At 42.8% G+C, this 15,182-nt stretch overlaps 1 protein-coding gene across 1 annotated transcript; it reads right to left on the reverse strand.

Moving 5' to 3' along the window:
* Window positions 1-407: 407 nt before the first annotated feature.
* Window positions 408-12,335, reverse strand: prmt7 (protein arginine methyltransferase 7). Its single transcript, XM_053427038.1, has 17 exons — window positions 12,063-12,335; window positions 11,418-11,454; window positions 11,127-11,276; window positions 9,579-9,687; window positions 9,316-9,428; window positions 8,996-9,225; window positions 8,711-8,891; window positions 8,504-8,631; window positions 7,252-7,396; window positions 7,080-7,163; window positions 6,940-6,987; window positions 6,509-6,598; window positions 5,826-5,987; window positions 5,349-5,423; window positions 3,431-3,591; window positions 1,766-1,862; window positions 408-1,027 (listed from the first exon to the last, which is right to left on the reverse strand). The coding sequence occupies exons 1-17, from the start codon at window positions 12,155-12,157 to the stop codon at window positions 869-871; spliced, it is 2,064 nt and encodes a 687-aa protein (XP_053283013.1). The 5' UTR covers window positions 12,158-12,335; the 3' UTR covers window positions 408-868.
* Window positions 12,336-15,182: the final 2,847 nt, after the last annotated feature.

Consider the following 15,182-nt stretch of genomic DNA (forward strand, 5'->3'; position numbering starts at 1 on the left):
TACATCAGCAGCAGTAATTGGTCCTCTGTCATGAAGGTTCAAATCAGTCATTATCACAACTGCATGACAATAGTGATGGATTCAGCTGTATCCTTATGAAGGATGCATTGAGCAGAGTTGTGCTGTTTTTTATTTACCCTCCACTCTTATGTAAATAGAAATATCTAGTTCTATAGCACCATCAAATGCAGCCTCCTGAATTACAGGTTGAAAAACATTTGAACCTTCATGATCGGTTTGATTTCCTGTAAAACTGTGGACTGTACTAGTTTTAACATGAAGTAAATAACATACTGCGTGTATATCAGCAAATTAGTTCATCAGTGTTGGGACAACAGTGACACATGAATGAACTGTGAACAGTATCTATCATTAGCCTGAGTCAACTCCAATTAAGACACCAAAAAGACAACCAATATAAAACTTTATTCAACATTTCGGTTTGAGGCAGTAATCACAAACTCTCTGTTCCAAGTTCTCACAATTTCTTTTGCTGTAATGACGCTAATATGGTGCTTCAACAAAGCCACTGACTTAATATCCATTAGCCTTTAATGATGGATGTATTTTAGAGTTGGTAAATACTTCTTTGATCTCCTAAAGAAAAGCCCTTGACATCGGTTATTATATATATATGAATTCTATTTATACTTGTTAATATGACCATTGATAACATTCTGGGCTTTGGTGGAGAGCCTCCATCTTCAACAGTCTAACAACAAGGAGTTCTGGTCAGGATTAGGAATAATAATTGTTACATTACAATTTTCCACTATTGAAAAAGAGTGCTATTGAGTCAAAATGCAGAGAGTGACATAAGGTGAAAAGCAGAGTGTTAACAGTTTGTTCTTCAGTAGACAGTCCCACATCACAGAGCCTTGATGCTGAAGTCCATCTTAATGTCTCCTAAACTGGGTTCAAAGGTGAAGCTGTAAGACACCGCAACTCTGGCGTCATCTGAGCTTTCCCATGGTTGCCTGAAGAAATACACTCCCTGCTTCCTGTGTCGAGCCCACTCACAGTCACCCTGCAGGAGAAGGCAGGACAATCAAACCATTAGATCTGTCAGGACATCGAATTGATCTGGCGTCAATGACAACTAATATTGATTAGGTCAGATTCAGTAGGAAAAGGATGCGCTGGGCTAGAGGTAGGTTATGAAATAGCTAACAGTGACAGCTGCTGAAACAGCCTGAAGTTTAAACAGCAGAATATGAGCTTTGCAATTGAATGTATAGGAGGGTTTGGTTTGTATTTATATAGCACTTTTCTAGTCTTGATGACCACTCAAAGCTCTTTAAAGTACAGTTCGCCATTCACACACACATTCATGTAGTGCATCTATTAGCAGCACTTTTTGTTTTCCTATGAGGGGCAATTCGGGGTTTAGCTTCGTCATGCAGATGGGGAAGACTGGAGATCGAACTGCCGTCCTTCTGGCAGCCGTCAGGGCATTTACCAATGCTAATTAGGAAAAACTGACACATGCTTTCAACTTACGAAGACATGGCATTCATCAATATAAGAACACAGATGTAAACAATTCTGCAGTTTAAGAATGTGTCATGACAACTTCTTAACAAATTTAAGAAAATTCTATAAGAAAATATTGTTGAATGAGGACCAATTTTGTTCCTATATATTGGTAAGTAAACAGCCATTAATGCCAATGTTGTATGTAGCAATAGGAAAAACGATAAAATAAGAAAATCTCAGGGTACCAAGATGCTCAATTTGTACAGGAAAGAAACAGGAAAAAAGTTACCTGCTCACTGATAGGTCCAATCAGACCTGCACTGACACTGATGTCATGGGTTAGGTGGTATTCCATCCACAATGCAATACCATGGCAACGACCGCCCCTGGAACAGACATGTCAACACAGTCACCAACTGAGAATGTTTGAGTATTGTACTGTGTCAATCTGTCCATCAGGGCCAAACACAGAACAAGTTGCTGCTGTTCTGTCTCAACCAGTCTTGTCTTTTTACTGTATATTTTTTTGTATATATACGAAGGCTACTTTTTTATGACTTTGAGCTACTGCCTGCATATTCTTGGAATCCGTCAGTTCTCACCTGATGACAAATTGGGCAATATTTTGTAGCTTTTGGTGTAGACAGCAGATATCCCTTCCATGACTCTGCCTTCCATTCACTGTACATCGTTTACAGTCTGACTAGTTTCTACTATCACACTTTTTGTAGGGATTCTTGGGTCCAGACGACATTTTGCCTTATCTTTGTTAACAGCTGTATATGATAGATAAATTAAAAATAGAGCTGTGAAAAATAACGCGTTAACGCGTTATGATTAAATTACAGGATTAATTCGTTTTTTTTTTTTAACGCATTTAACGCATGCGCAGAAGGACCTTCCAATTCCGCCGCCTCTGCACTAGTCGCCGCTCTAATGCAGTCAGACGGCAGCTGCCATTCAAACAAACAAACAACATGGATAATTCTGATGAACCTGAGGACCTTCTGGACGGGAAGATCGTGTTCCAAAAAAACAAAGATCGAACATTCAGTAAAACCAAGGTGATATGCACACTCTGCGAGAAGACGTTATCGTTTCACCGTAGCAATACCCGCCTAACCACCGCAACGCGAAGCATGTGTTGGCGAGGGGCGTTCAAGTCACCAACTGGCTAAAGACCGAGTAGCTAAGAGGGCCTTTAGAGGCATTAGATTGTATCATGGTGTGGTTAATGGTTGTGTGACAAAAAATATAAAAAATGTCAACCATCCTATGGCTAAGAAGCTCAAATAATTTCTGTTTAATTTAAAAAAAAAAAGTTTTATTCAACCACACAATGGCTAAGGAACCCGAATCCTGTTTAGGATGAAGATTATATTAATGTTCCATATGGAAAAGCAATGATAACTGCTGAAGAACTGCTGAGTTGCAGCACAAAAGAAAAGTTAAATGTCATAAATCTTGTTTTCACAAAAATATTCCGAAAAAATCGGTAATGTGATTAATCATGATTAATCCATAGAAACCTGTGATTAATTTGATTAAAAATTTTAATCATTTCACAGCCCTAATTAAAAAGCATGAAGGAGATGCGTTTCGCTCAATGTGTTCTGCCTCAGTTGCTCTCCCTATGGACTCTTTACCTGCGGCAACCAAAGTCTGCATATTCACAAGCAGAATCTATTTATAGTGATTACTGACGGCATAATGCTAGACAATCAATATATCTGGTTGGCTATTGACTAACTTTTATCAGGTTGTTTGATGCTTTGCCTGTTAAGCACTCCTCTTTGCTCCACTGTTCATGAGAGGGGAGCTGCGACTGTGGCCTGACTTCAGTGTTCAGAGAGGCAAGTTGTGAGCAGTGACTTCAACTCCCACTGCAACAACATTCAGTCACGGTCTGATCAAAAGCCACTTTTGTTATTATGATAATAGAAAGAGAGTATACCTTATGAAAGGCAGTGAGCCCTGACTGCTGACTGGCTCCTGAGGGACACACTGTGTGAAGTCAAAGGTCATGACGGCTGTGGACTGGGTCAGGGCCCGACATGGGTACTCCCACAGAGGATGGGGCTCTGCCTCGCGGGACTCACGGAAATCCAAGGATTGCTGGAGGCACAGAAGAGGTTAGTTATATTTTCACAAAATAATTTTTTTGTGGAAACTGGGGGACTTGAAACAGCTAATTAAGAATTATACTTTTTTCGTGCTAATAAATGGAGACATAAATATTAGTCCAATATTGAAAGAGAATGCTACAACTGGTAGCTGTCAAACAACTAAACAACTGCTTCGAAGTATATACCTACTTAAAAAGGTTCAGCGTCAAAAATGTTGTGACATGACTGAATACCCCTCACCTCACCTCCCCTTCCAAACATGAAAGTGGTAGCCTTCAGTTTTCATAAAAACTCAAAAGGTATTTAGTTTGTGCTGTTTGGACTACTGTAAAAAAGATGGTGGCCCCCGTAGAGAGGGCCTGCTCCCGATGTAAATACAAGTATTTAAATATAAAGGGCCCATTCTAGGGTAAAGACAAACAACAATTCTTCCAATTTAGATGATCACACACAAGTGAGAACACCACTAGGATTATTTTAAATTCAATCTCTGCCAATAGTTCCCTTTCACCTAAATCATACACACTGAACCTTAAAATACGTTTTGCCACAGGTTCAGATTGTTAAGGTTTGATGGAAAAATGGAAAAGATTTCATCAGAAGTGTGAAGACAACTTTCTGAAACAAAATGATGCGCCACACTTTTTGAAGCTTTCACTGACGACCTTTGGACGACACTGTTGTTCACGCACACTGCAGCCCGCAGACAATTGTGTTTGCAGTGACTACTTTGAGCGGGATGAGTAACTCTTACTAGAATAAGAGAAGAAATCCCACACCTAAGAAGATGTTTATACATCTTCCGCTGCAGACTAAACAAACACCTCTACCGACTATACTTTGAATACAATTTCAAACTAACAATTTAGAAGCACTTATATGGCACTTACTTATAGCACTTTGTAGTTTTGCTTTTTTGAAGAAATGGTACTTTCTTGATTCTTGCTGTTCTGGGGCCCCCCCAGAACAGCAAGAAGCGGCCACAGGGGGGCGTGGCCACATAGTGTCTAAACTTAGAAGTGCAATACAGTGGGCCATAGTCCATTTCATTCAATTACATTACATTTAATTTAGCTGATGCTTTTATCCAAAGCGACTTACAATAAGTGCATTCAACCCTGAGGGTACAAACCCAGAACAAGAATAAAGAAAGTACAATTTCTTCAAAAATAAAGCAAAACTACAAAGTGCTATAAGTAAGTGCCATTTTTTTTTGATGCGGGCCAATTCAAAATGGATGATAGAGCCCAGGGTAAAAAATAAAAGAATTATCCTTTAACTTTAGCTAAATATCACATACGCTTTACTGTCCAATGTTCAAACCATCAAATGACTGCAAGATACAAGGATACTTTTTTCCTTCATTACATTGTATTACAGTTGTCACTCTTTTGTGTTTTGGAATCATGCTTTTACCTCAAAAAGTATTTCTGCAGTGCAGTTTTAAATTAGGCGAATATTAAAATTTGTCTCATTCTCTACAACTCATCTACTAAAATCAACTGAAGATGTTCCTTTTCCATAAAACCCCCTCTAAGCAAGCATCTGTAATCATCCCCACACACTCCAGAGAGAGGCGTATACTTTCAAATGTCCCTGTCCCTCTTCTATCATGTATTTTCTATTCTTAGTGTAATACATTTCTCCACCGTGATCAAAGCATTGTATCATGTACGAGAGAAGGACTCACTTTAGTGGATGTACAACCTGACAGCTAAGAAAACATCTGAAGGACAGAAGTGTTACCTGGACCATTTCATCCATGGGTGTAACGTCAAAGCCCTCACAGGTTCCACAAGGTGCTCTAATCCTCCACAAATCCTAAAAGAAATGGCACAAACAAGTCTCTCAACAGGGAATTAACTTTAATAAATGTTCTTATTCACTACAATACCTCCAAAGCAGAAATCCTTAATACAGGCCCTGGGCCTGCTCTTATCGCTCGGCCTCAGCATATGGTTCCCTTTGTTTTATTTTAGACTATAACCTCACTACATCACTCTCGAGTGTCACGTGAATAGATAGACTCTTTTATCCTATTTTTACTTGAGAAATTGTTCTAGAATTAGATCTTCCATTTCTTTAATGAACTTCAAAAAGATGTGATAAATCCTTTTATGGTTTTACGGTTTTATTATTCCCTCACCGGCTGTCTGTGTGTTTTAGAATTGATTATTAAGTCAAGTATTGCTGGTGAATTGAAAATATTCTCCTCTGTCCCACCTGGAACTCCACAGCCACCATGTGAAGTGTGGCAGAGGAAGGCAATATGGTTGCGTTGGGCTGCAAGAGACCTGCCAGGGCTGTGCGACAATACCAGAAGTACAGCGAGTGCCAGGGTAGGAGGCTAGTGCCGAAGTACGGTTCAGCCATCAGGACAGAGATCTATATGAGACAGCATAAATTCGATCATTCTGCTGTTTGGGTCAGTTACAAAACTACACAGTATATATGGTTATTGTTATGCTATGAAATTGGTTGAATTCGATTAAATGAAAAAGAGTTGAGGCAGCATAAATATTTTCCTGGGCTACAGGCAATAAACACAACATCTAAATGTAGTGCCATGTTAAACACGTGATTATTGTCAGAAGGTTTATTACTACGGGAAACAAATTTCACATTACACATTGTTGATAAATTGTCTTTACCTTTTTTTCTATTGTATTCTACAGATTTCACCAAATGCCGTTTGTCTTCTGCAGTTTACTAATCAGTAAATTGATTGGTGATGTCGTTACTGTCTAATATCTGGCTTCTCTTTGACTCACTGTTACAGCCTGTGGCTTTGGTACAAAGCTGGTACAGTGACAAATTAACGATGCAGACCAGAGTTCATTGAATGTTAATACCAGAAAAGAACCAGCAACAAACATCATTTCACTTGAGGCTTGTTCCACAAGTACCTGTTCTCCTCCAATGTCATTCCTGGTCAGCTGGTCAGGCCTCATCTCCAGCAGCTCAATACCTCCTTTTATCGAGTTGGCCTCCAACACCTGCACAGAAACAAGGTGTAGTATCATGAGCACTTCTTAACCTGTTAGAAGCCGACTTCTGTATGACTCGCTGGCTAACTTTAGGCTTTCGACTCCGCTTCAGCTGTGAATCTCTCTGGCTGAAGACTACAGTCATGTGCAGTGAGAGCACGGCCAGGTGCACATAGGCAGGAAGGGCAGTTAGTGAAAGACAGGTACAAACTGAGTCTTGTGATAGCCACAGCAGTTTTTCTTTTTCTTTCAGAAGACTATTTATTGATGGCGATTGAGACGAATAAAAAGTGTTTGAAAAAATTAATTACACAACCTAAAGTTTAGGTACAATAAGAGTTGTCATTTACCTGCTCGATAACCTGTTTGGACATTCTGGAGTTTTCCAAACCAAAGACCTAAGCAGAGGCAGAATGAATATAAAGACCAGGCTTTAACAGAGTCTGATTGGAGAAGGTGCAGTAAAGGTTCACATGCTCAAACAGAGTACCTTTTTGGCTCCAAGCATGTGAGCAAACACAGGAAGCAGACTTCCATCACTGACACTGAGACACACGCTGTCCTCTCTCAGAACCTGCAGGTGGCACAGACAGAAACATGTCAACAGGCATATCCATTAATTCATTAACAAACTGTCTGGACTCTGGTGCACCTTGACTTACACTGCGCAGTGCCCTGACGTAGCTCTCTGTACGCCGTCTGTCGTTTAGTTCACCAAACCGAGGCCGAGTCCATACTAGGTGAGCCTGGCAGGTACAACATGGCCGAGACGAAAGAGCTTTAGTCTGTGACTCTGGAGTCTGTTGGCTGAGAACGTGAATATGCAGATAGTCATTTAGAGGGACAGTCATTTTCTGTCATCTGCTTTAACATAAATTTCTATCGAAACATGTATATTTTGTCTTCTAACGGCACATGATTATTTTTGGTCCAATCTTGATCAAACGATCATGCCTGTGGTAAAGGTTAGGCTGGTTTAATGACCTCAAGATGGAGTTCTCGCTGATCTTGTCTCGCACTCCTGTGGTGAGAGCTTTTACAGTGTCTGCGTGCCAACATGATCCTAGGAGGATAACAACTAACATTTAGCCTAAAAACTTGATGTCAATGACGTGGTTTCAGGATGAATTTGAATGTCGGGGCTTACGGACACTTGGATGAAACCACAGGAGTCAAATAGAGACAATTTGAGTTTATTTATTTATTTTTTTTTTTTTCTGTTTGATAAATTGTCGCCATGTTCTTCAATTGTATTGGATTTGGCTGCAAAACAGTTCACCCCTGACACTCAAAAAGTGTTCTTTGAACTCAAACACATCATCCACCCCTTCAACTGCATAGTGGTGAGTAGATAATGACAGAATTTCCATTTCTGGGTGAACTTCCCCTTTAATAAGGATTTAGACACCTGGTAACGACTGTCAGTAAGCCCCTGGATTAGTGTAGAAATACAAATTATGGTTTTGGCTCAGGGAGTAAAGCGGGTTGTCCTCTAATCAGAAGGTCTGCAGTTCGATCCCAGTCTTGGTAGTGTTCTTGGACGAGATACTGAACCCCAAATTGCATAGAAAAGGTGCTACCCATAGATTCACTGTATAAATGTTTGTGTGAATGGATGAATGACAAAAACTGTACTGTAAAGCACTTTGAGTGGAATGTGCTATATAAATACAGAGCATTTACCATTTATCTGTAATTCATTCAATGAAAGCTGGACAGGTACTGGAGAATGTGTGATACCACTGTAAGCCCCACAACAGCCAATAGGAGGAATTTGTGGTGAGATTGTTTGGTGATTAACTGATGCTCTTGCAAGCATTACTTTGCCACTATTCAGTGAGGCAGGAGGCACAGAATGTTCATTTCTAAAGCAGAGCAGGAAATATACAGTATGTTGTATCTGAGCGGTTTCACCTGGGAGACTGCAGACTGTACCAGAGACTGTAGTCATCATGGCAGACAGTCAGACTGAGCTCCTCTCCTTCCGTCACCCCCCTCTCCACAGGCAGGAAGTACACACTCTGCATCCAGTGGTCCCGCCACTAAAACACACCAGAGCATTAACAAAGTGGTGATGAGTGCCTGAATCACAGCATCATAATCTTATGTCCTGTAACTCACCGGAGCCATCTTTGGCTGTGTGTATGTCCAGCTGGGTGCCATGGTGCACACAATGCTTCCACTGGGATCCATGTCAAGGTCCCACCAGGACAGGACCACCTGCGCTCGACCACCAGACTGAGCCACAAACTGGGAGGAGTGGGACTGGAAGGCACTGCTCACAGGCTTACTGAAATCCACACTGAAGGGGAAAAGATGGTATGCAGGGGGAGGGGGAAGTAAGATTTGATGAAAATGTTGAAAGAAAACGGTGTCGAACATTTGTCATCTTTCTCCTTTTCATACCTGAACATGGTGCAGAGGGGGCCCAGCGGGGTGAAGCTGTTTGTGGATACCTGGCTCAGCTGGATGTCACACACCGAATGGGCTCCGGCACAGCGTCCCACAGCGGGCGGCGGGACCAGACGGGCCCCTTTCACCTCCACAGGCTGCATCTGAGCCCAGCTCCACAGCAGCTCTGACTCCACCAGCTGAGCGTAGACGGTGGCCCGATGAGGAACAGCCTCGCAACCCTCCTGCAGGTTGGAGGGACACAAACACTGTTGGTGAATTTTACTCTTTTGACTCATGGTAACATAGAAAGATACAGGTGAAAACATACACACCTTGACAAGGTTTTGATGAGCATGTTCATAGCTGGGCAGAGCTCCTTCACCTATGAGCTCTGTATCAAACAGCTCTGTTATTAGGACGTTGGCCTTCATCTGCATATCCCCATCTGTAATAAATCACAAATACAAAACCTCATGAGAATGTAGACAAAATTCCCTCTGACAAATATCAACTACAGAGACACAACTATGTTACAATATTCAGAGTGTGTGTATAGGTGTCCGAGGTGTGTGTGTGTGTAGGTGTAGTTTCTGACCAGGCCCCACAGTGACATCAGTAGAGTGTTTGTTGATTATCTTGATCCTGTCAGAGAAGCCGTTCTTCTCCACGATGCACTGAGCAGCTTTAGCCATGGGCTTAAAAACCTGCAGCCACAAAGGAAACAGAGACGACACCTGAAACTCCAACTGCTGAGGGCTAGGATGATAAGTTGGTTGCTCAATTGGCCCAGTTTTGATAGTTGATAAATACAAATTATTTATCCATCAAAGCTGCTGGACATTCCCTGATTCCAGCTGCTTAAATGTTTTTTGTTTTGTATCATTTCAAATAAGTGAAGCCATTTATTTGAGTTTTAAATAGTTAAAAAAAACTGAACTGTTAACTTAATCACTAAATAATTTAAATAATGGATATTACCTAAGAGAATGATTTCAGTATGAGTGGCATGCTACAGAACAAAGATACTGGGAAAAGTGGTGTTTTGCATCAAAACAGGCAATGAGCCTGCACATTGGAGTTACTTTGCATCTATTTATTCATTCATAAATTCAAACATACAATCCACTCTAACATGTGTTGTGTCTCATAATGGGTTGAAGGATTTTTGTTTCAATTGAGTGAGAGCTGCCAGTCAGGCAGACAAATCTTTTCATTTAATAAACAGAAAACCGTGGAAATAGGGTGAAACAGCTAATAGGGCACCATTATACCTTAAAGAGCTCATAGTACCATATCACCCCACTAGAGCACTGCGCTCCAACAACTCAGGCTTACTTGTTGTCCCTAAAGTCTCTTAAAGAGTAGGAGCAGGAGCCAGAGCCATCAGCTATCAAGCTCCTCTCCTGTGGAATCATCTCCCAGTTTCAGTTCGAGAGGCAGACACCCTCTCTACGTTTAAGAGTAGGCTAAAAACCTTTCTTTTGGATATAGCTTATAGTTTGAGCTGGTTCAGGTACGTCTTTAACCAGCTCTTAGTTATTCTATTATGTATAAATATTTTAAACATTGATAGACTGGTCCCTTCATGTTAGACACTGTCTTTTCGAATGAATGTTGTAAATATGTTGTTGACATGATCTGTTACAGACAGCATCTAATTCACTACTGTTCATCCTGGGAGAGGGATCTCTTACTTGTAGGTCTCATGAAATTTCTACCTTTTACACCTGTTAAAATGTTTTTTGTTGGTAGTTTTTCTTCAATCTTGTCGAGGATTAAGGGAAGAGGATGTCGCAGCTTGTTAAACCCTTTGAGACAAATTGTGATTTGTGAAAATGGGTTTTACAAATAAAAACTGATTGAGTTAGCTGAAAATTATAAATAATTATTGCGATATGGCCGGTGACCTTTCCGTTGTTTGAGTGTCAACAACTGACTATGTACCAACATGAAATATAATTAACCTCTCGCCTTCCATTCCCTAGTGATAGCATTGAAGAATGGTCAGAAAATGTTAAGACTGACAGACAAAGACATGATGGCCACGACCTTGACTGACAAAGAGGCACAAAATGAGGAAGAAGCTTTTGGCCATGCTAAAGTAGAGTATCCATTAAAGCACATATAAGAGGAGTATGTGTACCTCTACAGCATAGCAGAAGTCAGCTCCAGCAGTTAGGGCCATCATGGACAGGAGACCTGTCCCTGTCCCAATGTCCAGGATGATGACCTTCTCACCACGAGCCTTAACCCTGGCCACAGCTGCCCGGATCCCCTGGTAGTACTTCTCATTCTGAAAGGGAGTGAGCACGTCAGCTATGCTTTAGGAAGGCTGACTGCTTGTTGTAGTGTGCAGTCAGTGTTGTTTTGTCTACATCCAAACAATACTTTCAAATCTTATAAAGTTAAAAATAACATGTTCTCCCAAACATACCCTGTCGTGATCATGCAGCATGTCCGCGTAACAGGACCTGAAAGATAAACACTCTGCAATCAGTGTCTAATGAAACTTAAGAAAAATAAATTTAAGAGACAAACCAAATATCAAAGTCAAGTTAAAATCAGTCTAAGTGTCTGAGGTCTTTGGGGAACTGGACCAAGTCCCGATACATGTCAGGTGAACAGAGGGCGGATCCAGCAGCGGGGCACTGGTTTCAGCTGAATTCTGATTGGACCCTTTAGTTTATATTTTTTATAAACTACTCACCAACAATACAAACAATAAATGACAATTAGTTCAACATTTGAACTTTCAAAGCTCTTTTTAGAGTAAACAATGTACTTGAACATCAAAACACATTCATTGAGGTGTGGCTTTGCTCTTAGCTACAGAACTAACAGTAAACAAGGAATGCCCTAAATGTTCACCCTCCTGAATCAGGAATTGGACATGGGTGTTAGACATATAATTGGCCCCTCTAAGACCCCTGCTTTAAAAACACCCTAGATCCGCCACTGTGTGAACATGAACCGTGAAAGTACCAACACTGCTGCTTCAGCACAAACTACACATCTTCTCTGTGTTTTCATACTGAACGTGAGTTCTCCATGACTGGCTCTAGCATCAGTTCTCCTCTACCTGGCTATCTCCTGATGGAAGTCGTACTCCTCACTCTCCTCCACCCAGTCCAGAGCCCCGGTGGTCGGGTTAGCTCTCCCGCAGAAGGTCTTCATTTGTTCGGACGCTCCGCTGAGCTGTGACACGTTAGATAAAAGGCCTGTTTCCTGGAGGGATATTCTACACAAGTCGGTAAATACACTGATTCACAGAAGCGTTGCTACAATGGAGGCGGCCATTTTTCTCACAGACGTCAGAAACTCTTCTAGTTCTTCTGTTGTTTAAGGGCTGGTAAAAACGTTTGAGGTGCGTTGCCGCCCTCTGCTGGAGAGGAGTGTATAGCAGAACGACTGTTCAATTTAATTGGATTCAATTCTTACAACTTCCAGTGGTTACGAACAATCTGAATATATCTGTGTTACCTGCATCCCCTGATCGTCCATGCAGCATGTCTCTGATACTCAGTGTGTATTTACTGCTTCAGTGCCTGTCTCTACATGGGACAGTGGTGCTCCACTGCATGTGTTTTATACTTGTTGGTAGCATGCTACTGGAATTGGAACCTTACCTCACCTTTCTTAACACAACTAAGATTTGTTATGAAAATAGTTGGATGAAAAACACCATTTTGATAAGTCTTATTTTAATAAAGGGCTTTCTTCACTAAAAGTGTGACATTTTTTATCACCAAATGTTAACCTTTTAAAGTAGAACTACATTCAGTAGATCATTCCCTCTAAATTCAATCAAGCCACAATAAATTGCAAACACTCATAGATATCATTCCCCTAAATATGCCTGTTTTTCATCAAGATCCATGAATGGTTCTCTGGAAAATCTGTGGAAAAAGTCCAATAAAATAAATATCTGTCCTTGGTGAAGAAAGTGATGAAAAAATTCTGGATCTGGATGAATCTTTGTTCAACTTTTTTGAGTAAACCAACAAACCAACCAACGGTCACTTTCTCACCTCATCTGTGAAAGTGAGAAAATGCTCAGCTTAATGGTGTGTGGTGGCAAATTTAGATTCATTCTAAAAAGTTGGGTGATTTATGATTGGTTGTGTATACAGCATGATAATTATTGTATAGTATGTCATAACATTTCTTACATGTGAATCTACAATATATATGTGTATGTGTGTATATATATATATATATAATTTTGTATAATGAAGACAATAAAAACCATCAACTTGCAGCAATTATATTCAATAATATTAATTGACTTTACTTGAAAAGCGGAAAAAGAGGAGATGTGACCCGGCTCGGAGGAAGCCCGGGGCCCCCGTCTGGAGCTAGGCCCAGACGGAGGGCTCGATGGCGAGCGCCTGGTGGCCGGGTTTGCCACGGAGCCTGGTCGGGCACAGCCCGAACAAACTACGTGGCACCCCCCCTCTTTTCATCTCATGGGCCCACCACCTGTGGGAAGACCCGTTGGGGTCGGGTGCGCAGCCACATGGGTGGCAGCGAAGGTCAGGGGTCTCGACGGACCAGACCCGGGCGGCAGAAGCTGGCTCTGGGGACGTGGAACGTCACCTCGCTGTGGGGAAAGGAACCGGAGCTTGTGAGGGAGTCGGAGCGCTATCAGTTAGATCTGGTGGGGCTTACCTCCACGCACAGTCTCAGCTCTGGTACCGTACTCCTGGATAAGGGTTGGACTCTATTCTTCTCCGGAGTTGCCAAGGGCGTGAGGCGCCGGGCGGGTGTGGGGATACTCATAAATCCCCGGCTGAGCGCCGCGGTGTTGGAGTTTACCCCGGTAGACGAGAGGGTCGCCTCCCTGCGCCTAAGGGTTGTAGGGGGGAAAACTCTGACTGTTGTTTGTGCGTATGCACCAAACAGCAGCTCAGAGTACTCGGCCTTCTTGGAGACCCTGAATGGAGTCCTGTATGGGGCTCCAGTAGGGGACTCCGTAGTTCTGCTGGGTGACTTCAACGCCCACGTGGGCAACGCTGGAGACACCTGGAGAGGCGTGGTGGGGAGGAACGGCCTCCCTGATCTGAACCCGAGCGGTCGTTTGTTATTGGACTTCTGTGCTAGTCATGGATTATCCATAACAAACACCATGTTCGAACATAAGGGTGCTCATAAGTGTACCTGGTACCAGAGTACCCTAGGCCGAAGATCAATGATCGATTTTGTGATCGTGTCATCTGATCTGAGGCCGCATGTTTTGGACACTCGGGTAAAGAGAGGGGCGGAACTGTCAACCGACCACCATCTGGTTGTGAGTTGGATCAGGGAATGGGGGAAATTTCCGGATAGACCTGGTAAGCCCAAACGAGTAGTGCGGGTGAACTGGGAACGTCTGGAGGAGGCCCCCGTCCTAGGTATCTTCGACTCGCACCTCCGGCGGAGTTTTTCTGGCATTCCTGTGGAGGTTGGGGGCATTGAGCCGGAGTGGGCGGTGTTCAGAGCCTCCATTGCTGAGGCTGCGGCGGCTAGCTGTCTTGGGCTCCTCAAGGGGCGGTGACCCTCGGACACCGTGGTGGACGCCGGTGGTCAGGGAAGCCGTCCGATTGAAGAAGGAGGCCTTCCGGGATATGATATCCTGGAGGACTCCTGACTCGGTTGCAGGGTACCGACAGGCCCGAAGGGCTGCAGCTGCTGCCGTGTCGGAGGCTAAGCAGCGGGTGTGGGAGAAGTTCGAAGAGGCCATGGAGAAGGACTTTCGGTCGGCACCAAAGTGTTTCTGGAAGACTATCCGGCACCTCAGGAGGGGGAAACGGGGAACCATCCAAGCTGTGTACAGTAAGGATGGGACTCTGTTGACCTCAACTGAGGAGGTCGTCGGACGTTGGAAGGAACACTTTGAGGAACTCCTAAATCCGAATAACACGCCCTCTATGTTGGAGGCAGAGCTCGAGGTTGATGGTGTTTCGTCGTCAATTTCCCTGGTGGAGGTCACTGAGGTAGTCAAACATCTCCGCAGTGGCAAGGCCCCAAGGATTGATGAGATCCAGCCAGAAATGCTAAAGGCTCTGGGTGTTGAGGGGCTGTCATGGTTGACACGCCTATTCAACATCGCGTGGGAGTCGGGTACAGTGCCAAAGGAGTGGCAAACCGGGGTGGTGGTTCCCCTGTTCAAAAAGGGGGACCAGAGAGTGTGTACCAATTACCGGGGTATCACACTTCTCAG

The sequence above is a fragment of the Pleuronectes platessa genome, chromosome 7, assembly GCF_947347685.1.
Source record: "Pleuronectes platessa chromosome 7, fPlePla1.1, whole genome shotgun sequence".
Lineage (NCBI taxonomy): Eukaryota > Metazoa > Chordata > Actinopteri > Pleuronectiformes > Pleuronectidae > Pleuronectes > Pleuronectes platessa.

What these genes read in the sequence shown, in the direction of transcription:
- prmt7 (XM_053427038.1), bottom strand. Translation starts at nt 12,157, where the DNA reads ATGAAGACCTTCTGCGGGAGAGCTAACCCGACCACCGGGGCTCTGGAC. An exon ending in CTCATCAAAACCTTGTCAAG is followed by an intron (nt 9,226 to 9,315) that starts GTGTGTATGTTT and finishes TCCAACCTGCAG; the next exon opens with GAGGGTTGCGAGGCTGTTCC. An exon ending in CCAAACAGGTTATCGAGCAG is followed by an intron (nt 6,599 to 6,939) that starts GTAAATGACAAC and finishes GTTTCTGTGCAG; the next exon opens with GTGTTGGAGGCCAACTCGAT.